Source organism: Phyllostomus discolor, chromosome 6 (genome assembly GCF_004126475.2).
Source record: "Phyllostomus discolor isolate MPI-MPIP mPhyDis1 chromosome 6, mPhyDis1.pri.v3, whole genome shotgun sequence".
Taxonomy (NCBI): domain Eukaryota; kingdom Metazoa; phylum Chordata; class Mammalia; order Chiroptera; family Phyllostomidae; genus Phyllostomus; species Phyllostomus discolor.
The window spans coordinates 156,934,212-156,944,516 of NC_040908.2; the positions used below are offsets into that span (position 1 = coordinate 156,934,212).

The following is a 10,305-nucleotide window of genomic DNA, read 5'->3' on the forward strand; positions in this document are numbered from 1 at the left end:
GAGGTTTCCGTGGGCTAGGTTAGGAAATGACATTCTCCACATTCTATTGGTAGGAAAAATAACACTTCACTGTGTGCCCAGGAAGAGGAGGAAAGCAGTGGGTATGGGTGAGCACTGGTGTTCCGTGCCATACTGGTCAGGCTGATGGATAAATTGCTTAGCACAGTGCCTGGCACACAGTAGGGATTCTGTAAGTGGTGGTATCCTCCTCCCTTCCACAGCCGCCTGCCCAGGGAAGGGGTAGATGGGAAAGAAATGGCCTCTATTTTCTTGCACTGACATGCAACCCAGCTAGTTCTAAATGTCTTGTTTCAGGGATCTGCTGGGCGTGCGGGGAGGGGCTCTGCCTGGGTCTGGGTCCACCGCGTGGTCACAGGAGGAGCCTGGAAGTGCAAGCTCTCGTTCCTCAGTGACTTACATGCACATTTAGTGGGCATGAGTTCTTGCAGCCTCCGATCATGACTTTAATTACCTGAAGCTCCTTGGGATCTCAAGGAGGTGAAAGAAATTCTCCTTTAGTTCTAAAGAATGCCCAAGGGATGGTACTAATTTGCTCCTTTGTAAACTTTTCCTAACTCCTTGTCTCAACTCCGTAGAGTATAATTAGTTGCCAAAGGTTGACACTGTGCCACGAAGCTTGGACGTGGGCCACAGAACGGGGAGGACTGACTGATCATTGAACTCCCAGCACAGAGAACTGTTAATTGGCCCTTTTCCTCCCTTGATGATCCTTGTAGCATCTGAGAACTTTTTCTACTAAATGCGAAGAGGCCATTATCTGAGTTGGGAAGGGTTAGTGAAAAAAAAACCGAGAATACGTGGATTCTATGAACAAGTTACTTTTTTTTTTTTTTTACAGCTATAGTATTCTGTGATGCATGCTGTTTTTCAACTTGCTTTTTGAACTTAATAATGTATTTTGGATCTCTTGCAGTCTCTTCATGTGTAGATATACCCATTTGTATTAGTCAGCTCCGGCTGCCACAGCAAAATGCTGTAGACGGGGCAGCTTACACACCAGGAGTTTATTCCTCATAGTTCTGGAAGCTAAAATTCCAAGATCCAGGTGCTGGTGAATTCAGTTCCCCGGTGAGGGCTCTTTTCTTGGCTTGCAGAGGCTGCCTTCTAGGCATGTCCTCACACGGCCACATTCTAACAGTGGGGAATTGTAACGCACCCCACCCTTCTTCTGACAGTGTTTCTGTGAGTGCTGACTCTAATATGTAGCTTGTAGATAAACAGTATGTTTCTATAAGAATTCTAGGGACCAAGTTCAAAAGTTACAGACTCTGGCCCTGATCGGAGTGGCTCATTGGGTTGGGCATCATCCCACAAAGCAAAAGGTTGCTGGTTCGAGTCCTGGTCAGGACATGTGCCTGGGTTAGGGGCATGCAAGAGGCAACCTATCAATGTTTCTCTCCCTCTCATTCTTCCTCCCCTCTCCTCTCTCTAAATTGAATAAATAAAATAAAAAAAATTACAGACTCCAGCCTTCAGTCATCTCAGCTCTGGGAGCTTTGCTGACGTTTGACTGTAAAGCCAGGATGACACAACGGGACCATTGCTTGACCACTTTCGAGGTCCTTATCGGAATGGGCTGTGCTCGTCTGCACATGGAGAACTTGTCAGGCCCCCACCCTCCATCTCTTTGTTCTGTTCTCCTCTCCCTCCTTATACAAACCTCTTTCCCCACCGAGACGCAAAGATGGGTTTTTGAGGACAGGAGTCTCCCGTCTCCTTGAGCTGCCCGCACTCGAATAAATCACTGTCTTTTTCATTAGCACCTGTCTCATGAATTTGGCCTTTGTTGCAGCCAGACAACAGGACGTGGATTCAGATACAACATGGTGGGGGTGGGGAGAGAGACAGAGAAAGAAAGCTCTTCTAGTAAAGCTGTTAATGCCATTATGAGGATCCCACCCTCATGAACCCACCTAACCCTAACGGCATCCCAAGGGTGCTGTCTCCTGATACCATCACGTTGGAGATTAGAGCTTGAACATGTGATTGATAGCTGGACCCTCAGGAAGCAGTTGGTAAAATATGGAAATAGGCCTCTTTCTGGGAAAGACTGGGAGGTGGGTATATCTGGCTGCTCTGTCTGTGCTGAGCCTGGGGGGAGGGGATGGTTAAGACCCATTCCTTGTTTCCTATGGTTTTGTGGGACCAGTGCATGCGAGCCTTGCTGGCCAGTTGAGCCACAGGTGATTGAGAGGCGGACCCTCTGGGAAGCAGCCACAAAAGCTGGGGTACCAGATGTGGGTACAAGCTCCTGCCAGAGATTCGCTGGTGACCTGGAGTGGGCGAGAGGGAGAATATGGAGCTGCTGGCTGCTCACTGGCCTCCCCAGTCACCAGGGGGGATTGCAGTCAGCCCCTAGCAGTGCTGAATTAGAAGCTTGATCCTTGGCTGTGCAAACCAGCCTCTCTCAGGGAGAGATCTGAGCGGGCATTTCTGCCTGCTCCCTCTGGTCAAGCCTTGCGGGGAGAGCCACAGTGAGCCCGTTATAAGCCCTTTAAGGACTGTTTCTTAGTTTTCTGTAGCCTTGGGCATCTCATGGATTCAAGGCCTGTTGGCATTCAGAGTTAGGAGTTTTGGGGGCCCATTTTGAATGTCTAATAGTTGTACTAGAATATAGCTTGGGATTGATTGTTCTGGGTCATTTTTTTTCCTGGTACATAATGGATCCTTGCAAAGAGTAGATTCAAGCATTTAAAAAACATTATGACAGATGCTCAACATTTACAAATCGTCAGAGAAATGCAAATTAAAACCTGCACAATGAGATACCATGTCACACCTGCCAGAATGGCTATTGTCCATACATCAGCAAACAACAAGTGCTGGTGGGGATGTGGAGACAGGGGAGCCCTTCTGCACTGTTGGTGGGAATGCAGGCTGGTGCAGCCACTGTGGGAAGCAGTATGGAGATACCTCAAAAAATTAAAAATGGATTTGCTTTTGACCCAGTGATCCCACTTCTGGGAATATATCTAAAGGAACCCAAAACACTAATTCAAAAGAATGTAAGCACCCCCATGTTCACTGCAGTGTTATTTACAATCGCCAATATATGGAAGCAGCCTGAGTGTCCGTCAGTGGATGAGGAATAAAAGAACAATGGGACATTTACACAATGGAATACTACTTAGCTGTTAAAAAAGAAGACAATTTTATCCTTTGTTATAGTATGGATGGACCTGGAGAACATTATGCTAAGTGAAATAAGCCAGTCAGAGAAAGACAATAGATTTCGCTCCTGCGTGGAATCTAATGAAAAAAATGAACTAACAAGGAAAATGGGGACAGACTCAGAGGAAGGGCAGGACGACAGCTGGGGGGGAGGGGAAGTTAGAGGGTGCAGGCAGGGATTGGGCGAAGAGGAAAAAGGACTCATGGACATTGTCAGCAGTGTGGTGATTGCTGGAGGAGAGGAGGTATAAGGGGGCTAAATGCAAATGGAAAAACTAAAGATGAAATAAAAAATAAATAAAAATTTATGGCATGTTACAGAATAAATATATATTTTACTTAAGTATTTGGAGCCTTTATGTAATTATTTGCTAATCTTACTTATGTTTCTTCCTATGTAAAGAATAACAGTTAATTCAGTGTTTGTATTCTCAAAAGCAATTATATTAAAACCTTTGAAAGTATTACAATGTCCCATTAAATTTTCTTGTTAACTGTTAGTTGACACCTGGCATTTTGTTTCAACTCTGATTTCAATCAAGGCTGAGTTAATGGCACTGGTCAGTGACACGGGTGTGGAGCAAGTGTGTCTCACATAGTGCAGTTACAGCGTTTGTACGCCTTTAAAATTTTATTTATTTATTTATTTATTTATTTATTTTTAGACAGAGGGGAAGGGAAGGAGAAAGAGAGGGAAGTATCAATGTGTGGTTGCCTCTAGCACACCCTTTACTGGGGACCTGGCCCTCAGCCTAGGCATGGACCCTGACTGGGAATCGAAGCAACGACCCTTTGGTTCATAGGCTGGCCCTCAATCCACTGAGCCACACCAGCCAGGGCTGTGAACCTTTTATCATATAAAATTCTAATACATACACAGTTGTAGTCAGAGCATGGAAACGAACGCCCATATAACTCACACTCAGTTTCAATAATGATCGATTCGGGGTGAAATTTCTTTCATCAATAGCACGTATTTGGACAGCAGCAGTATTGATTCTGGGTCCAATAAGTCTTTGCTGTGGGGCCTGTCCTGTGCATTGTGGCACATTTTATAGCATCCTTGCGCCCTGCCTACTACACACCAGAAGCACCCTTGCCCCACCCAGGTTGTGACAATGACAAATGTCTCCAGATAGTGCTGAATGTCTTCTAGGGGACCACATGACTCACTATTGAGAACCACTGACTTCTACCCTTATGGACACTTAGGGAACCGCATGACTCACTATTGAGAACCACTGACGTCTACCCTTATGGACACTTGAGGCCCGGGGCCCTTGGACCCATCCTCTGAGTGTGTCATTTCACGCGAAGCCCTGTGACTGAGCCCGTAAGCAGGAGCCGTATTTAATTGACCTCCAAACAGCACAGCGTCCCAACCAGAGTCCGTGCCCTGGAAATACTGGGTGGGGTTAATTTTTCCATGTTTCCTATTGATTTCTGAAGTTGTATTGCCTACAAGGAAGTTTGGAAGTTTGGGATTTCTGTAACCAGGGCTTGCTTCCCATGAGGGTGACTGCCTGGCTGGGAAGGGGAAAGGGATGGCTCTCTGGGGATCACTCTCTTTATCGCCATGCACTCTGCCCCCGCCTGCGCTAGGCAGTGTGAACCCAAGGCCGAGCTGCCGGAATTCTCCTTCCCCTGTGGAACACTTGGGAGGCAAGTCTACTTTGTTCCTGTTTTTAAACCAGGTGGAAGGGAGAGGCCGTGGCTCAGTCTCAGCATTCCCAAGCCCGAGGCTGCAGGTGGAGCTGGCTTCACCTGGCAGCTCCCAGAGGTAGTGCTTTCTGCCCAGCTGACAGGGAAACTGCTGCAGCTGAGCGCTGTTCTCAGGGTGTTATTTGCATCTCTGTGGCTGAGAACAGCAAAGCCACAGATACCCTGGGGTGGTTTTGTTTCAGGAGCCTGGACTTTGTTTCTTTTCTTTTCTTTTCTTTTCTTTTCTTTTCTTTTCTTTTCTTTTCTTTTCTTTTCTTTTCTTTTCTTTTCTTTTCTTCTTTTGCATGATGATTACAATTCCACTTTGAAGCACATGGCTTTTAAAAAGTGCCCTCCTGACCTCTGGTCTTTGACGGGGGCAGGTGTACTGGGAATTGGGAATCGGGGATGGAGAAGCTGGGGTCTCAGTGTCTGGGGACCCCAGACACTGGGGTCTGGGGTCCTTCAGTTTATACCGAACACCTACAACGTCCCAAAGACCGTGCTAAGAAGGCTAGGGAACATCTACACCTACTCTTCACTGATTCTGTGTACAGTCACTGAACGCCATTTGGTGCAGGCATTTAAGTTAGCCTTGGAGATGGAACTGTAGCAAGATAGAAGCTCTGCCCTCAGGAAGTTCCGAGTTTAGTGGGGATAGATGGGCACATAAAACAAGTAGAGTTCAGTGTGAAAATCGCTGTGGTTCCGAACTGTCCTGAGGGAGGGTGGGGCTGTACGCATTGTGGAGACGGCACCTCTGTGTCTGAGAGGGGCCCAAGGCTGCATGGAGGAGGGAAACTGAAGTTCTCCCAGGATGAGTTCTGAGTGCAGTGTATGGGATCTCCCTGTGATGTAGGTATCACCTCTGTGTTAGGGCTTGGACCTGGAGTCTCTGATCAGTTAAAGGACTTTCTGGACATCACATAGATCCCAGCTAAAGAAACCTGAGTGTGAACCCTGGAGCTAAAATGCTGCTGGCAGGTGCTTTCTCCCAAGAACAGGCTTCTAGGTTAATTTCACCAGCTGATCTCAGCCTCTCCCTTTGTCTCCGTGGTTGTAAACTCTCAGGGCTTCATTCCCTTCTGGCTCCTGGCCATCCTTAATCACCTGAGTCTGTCCCCACTGCTGATGGGAGGAAGCTTTGGGGCATGCCATGCAACTCTTAGTCTCAGGGGTTCTGGAGTCTCTCTGTACAAGAGGCTGTTTGATGTGCACAGACACAAACCAGGAAGGTCTGCAAACCAGTCAGTGCACATTCCTGGTGATGCTCTGAGGGGTTGGAGGCTGGACTGCAGAGCGTGGCAGGCCCTCAGCACCAGCACTGAGGGGTGGTTTGTATTTTATTTCTGCTGCCGCAGGGGGAGGGCGGGTGTGACTGAAGGAAATATGGGTATCAGTAAGGAGAAGAATTGTGCACGCACTGAGTTGGATGCTTGGAAAGGGACAAGATCACCAGTGACCAGCTGTGGAATGAGAGAATTAGGAGGAGAAAGCAAAAATAAGAGGTGGGTACTGAGTGCGGGGGACAGCTCTCCTGAAGACTCTGCAAATCAAGGGAGCAAACGGAGGTGGGATGCAGGAAAGCTGCAGGCGAGAGACAAAGCAATCAGAGGTGGTAGAGAGATGGCTAACCTGAGACAGCAGCCTTCACTTTGCTGCCATACATCATCCAACGAGGCTTTCGCATCCTAGCGTTTCTCTCCTCCTGTGTCTCTTTCTGCTAGTCTGACCTCTGCTTTCAAGCTGATTCTACTCTCCAGTTACTAACATTCTTGATGGTTCCCCAGAGTCTGCAGGATAAACCCCAAAGTCCATCATAACGGTCCTCCGTCAACAGGTACGAGACTGTTTCCAGCTCTGTCTTTGTCATTCTTCCCTTTACTCCAACCACACAGGGATGCATTTCATAGCTTTGTATGCTTTTCTGCCTTTGTGGAGTGCCTTTCCCTTCTTCTACACAAAACGAACTCCTACTCCTTGTTCAGTATTAGCTCACAAGCTTTCCAGGTACGCAAGGGATTATTTTATAACTCACCCACTTAACAAAAGAATCTGTTGTCTCCTATCATTTCAGATCACCCACCCCAATTACCGCCTCCTGGTGGAGACTTCATGGCTCACACACATAATGTGACTGAATTCATTTTTCTGGGACTTTCTCCCAATCGGGACGTGCAGAAAGTTTGCTTTGTGATATTTCTGCTCTTGTACACAGCAATTGTGCTGGGGAATTTCCTCATCGTGCTCATCGTCTTAGCCAGCAGAAGTCTTCGTTCCCCCATGTACTTCTTCCTCAGCTACCTGTCCTTCGTGGAGATCTGCTACGCCTCCACCACGGCCCCCAAACTCATCTCAGATTTGCTGGCTGAAAGGAAAGCCATATCCCTGTGGGGCTGCATGACACAGCTTTTCTTCATCCACTTCTTTGGTGGCACTGAGATTTTCCTGCTCACCGTGATGGCCTATGACCGCTACGTGGCCATCTGCAAACCCCTCAACTACACCACCATCATGAACCGGCAGGCGTGTGCTGTCCTGGTGGGGGTAGCATGGCTGGGGGGCTTCGTGCATTCCTTCACCCAAATCCTGCTCACCTTCCGCTTGCCTTTCTGTGGCCCCAACGTGATCGACCACTACTTCTGTGACCTGCTTCCTTTGCTCAAACTCGCCTGCTCTGACACCTTCCTCATTGGCCTGCTGATTGTTGTTAATGGGGGGACCCTGTCTGTGTTCTGTTTTCTGATCCTCTTAACCTCCTATGTGGTCATCCTGCTGCACCTGAGGACCCGGAGCTCCGAGGGGCGGCGCAAGGCCCTCTCCACCTGTGCGTCCCACATCACCGTGGTGATCTTGTTCTTTGGGCCCTGCATCTTCATCTACCTGAGGCCTTCTGCCACCCTGCCTGTGGACAAGGTGGTGGCCATATTCTACACAGTGATCACGCCTCTCCTCAACCCTCTCATCTACTCCCTGAGAAACGCTGAAGTGAAGAAGGCCATGAAAAGGCTGTGGGTGAGGGCCATGAGACCGGACTGGAAGTAGAGGTTGTGTCTTAGCACTCGTCCTGGGGGCTTGGAAGGGATGAAAGGGAGTTCACAGGACTTGTTAGTTCTAGAGTTATTCTAACTGGTCCTCATCTTCAAAAACTTTATTGTGATCACTTGTAAAATATTCCCTCTGAGGGATTTATGTACTATATTTGAATTAGCCAGTTCCTGTTAGATCATTTCTATTTTTTTTCACTAGTATGAATAACATTGCAGTAAGTATTCTTGAATAGAAATCTTCACACTTCTGATTTTTTCTTAGACTCATTTGCTGTAGTAAATTCACTGTGTTACAAGGTATAGCAACTTTTGATGCATAGTGTTACATTGATTCTTAGAGAGATTGTACTAACTAACTGTCCGTGTGAAAGTGCTCTTGATGGAATTGAACAATGTCATTACGCCTTTTCCGGATGAGAAATAAGATTTTACATAGTCTCAAAGTATCTCCCTGCAAGATACTTATTAATTGCAAAAGGCAAAATGTAGCTCACTATTGAAACCTGGCAGGCACTTCCTTAAGTAGCTGCTCAAACTTAACATCATCAGTATTGAGACAGGAGAGGCACGTGGGATCGTGAATGTGTCCCTCCCACCAAAGGTACCTAACCTGAGGCTGGTCATGAGAAAGTGTCAGGCAAAACCCAAAGGTAGAACATGGTACAAAATTGCTAACAGGCTTCTGCAAAAGTATCAACGCAAAGAAATAGAAGATTTTTTTTTTTTACAGATAGATGCTAACTAAACACTACCTGTGATCCTTCACTGAATCCTGTACTAGGTGGAGGTCATCAGTGGGCAGAAGGGCTGTAGATGAGAATAATGGAGTTGTGTCCAAGTTAATTTTCTGATTTTGACAATTACAGTGTGTTTATGTCAGAGAACGTCCTGGGAGTGGGGAATTACTTACTGAGGTATCTAAAGGTAAATGGGCATTATGTCGTCAAATTTCAAACATTTCAGAAAACAATTCTATCTGTCTGTCTATGTATTGAGAGAATGAATGATAAAGAAAATGTAGAAAAACAATATTTGGACAATTTGAATTAAGGATTTATAGGATTTCTTTGTGTTATTATTGCAACTTTCTTGTAAGTCAAAATTATTTCAAAATATAAAGTGAAAATATTTTGCAAATTAGATAGACATCTTGTTTCATTTACATTTTTTTTGAGTGAGGTGGGGTGTTTTAATATTTACTAGCCTTAAGTCGTGTTTTTAAACTTTTCCTGATGGGCTGGTCCCTTCACATTCTCCTCTTTTTCAAAGGTCTCCTGGGGATTCCTTCCTCACAGAAACTTTGGGTTTAGTCCTACTTCTCCTCCTGTTCTGTCCCACCCCCACCCTGCAAGAACTTGTTTTGATGGATACCCCATTACGTTTATAAGTGTATTGAGAAAGAATCAATGTCTTAATGGTGGGCCTCCCCATGCAAAACTAGGGTTTTTCTTTCCATTTGCCGATGTCTTCTTTTGTGTCCTTCAGTGGAGAGTCATTCTCTTAGCAACTTTCAAGTCTGTGAGGCAGTAGCAGTAACTATAATCACCCCAAACTGATTCGTTCACAACTGAAGTTTGCACTCTTTGGTGAATGCGTCCCACCTTCCCCAGCCCCCAGCTGCTGGCAACCACCATTCTATTATCACATGTCTTTATACTGCTAATCAGCATCCTTTTATTTTAGCTTTGAAGAACTTCTCTCAGGATTTCTTCTAAGGCACAGGTGGGCTGAATCTGGCCCTCCACCTTGTTTTATCCTGCCAAGCACCTTGTTTCTACCTGGTGTCAGCCCCGAGCTCCTTGCCCCTAGTTAAGGAGTAGTTACATTTATACAGTCCTAAAGTTATATTTCACCCTTTGAAAGCAACCATGAGGCTGCTGTGGCCCCTGTGAAAATGAGTTTGACACCTGTGTAAGGCCAGTCTAGTGGCGATGAACACTGTTGGCTTGTTTGTTGGGGGAAAGCTTTATCTTGGCTTCATTTCAAAGAACAACTTTGCTGGGTAAAGTATTTTTGGAGTCATTTTTTTTCTTTCTTTAGCACTTTGAATAGATCATCCCACCTGGGAGGTTTCTTCTGAGAAATCTGCTGATAGCCTTGTGGAGGTCCCTTGTATGAGGGAATTTGTTTTGTTGCTTTTAAATTTCTCTGTCTTTGTTTTTTTTAAAAAGAGATTTATCTTCTTTTTTAAAAAAGATTTTATTTATTTATTTTTAGAGTGGAAGGGAGGGAGAGAGAGAGAGAGAGAGAGACATCAATGTGTAGTTGCTGGGGCTTATGGCCTGCAACCCAGGCATGTACCCTGGCTGGGAATCAAACCTGGGACACTTTGGTTCACAGCCCGCACTCAATCCACTGAGCT

At 46.1% G+C, this 10,305-nt stretch overlaps 1 protein-coding gene across 1 annotated transcript; it reads left to right on the top strand.

Moving 5' to 3' along the window:
• The first annotated feature begins 6,454 nt into the window (after positions 1 to 6,454).
• On the top strand, positions 6,455 to 10,105 carry LOC114500481 (olfactory receptor 4X2-like). The gene is made up of 2 exons (XM_036029412.1): positions 6,455 to 6,733; positions 6,971 to 10,105. Exon 2 carries the CDS (start codon positions 7,009 to 7,011, stop codon positions 7,936 to 7,938), a length of 930 nt encoding a protein of 309 aa, XP_035885305.1. The 5' UTR covers positions 6,455 to 6,733; positions 6,971 to 7,008; the 3' UTR covers positions 7,939 to 10,105.
• Positions 10,106 to 10,305: the final 200 nt, after the last annotated feature.

Bases quoted from the DNA above. Each gene is read 5' to 3' on its own strand.
- LOC114500481 (XM_036029412.1), top strand. From the start codon at position 7,009: ATGGCTCACACACATAATGTGACTGAATTCATTTTTCTGGGACTTTCT.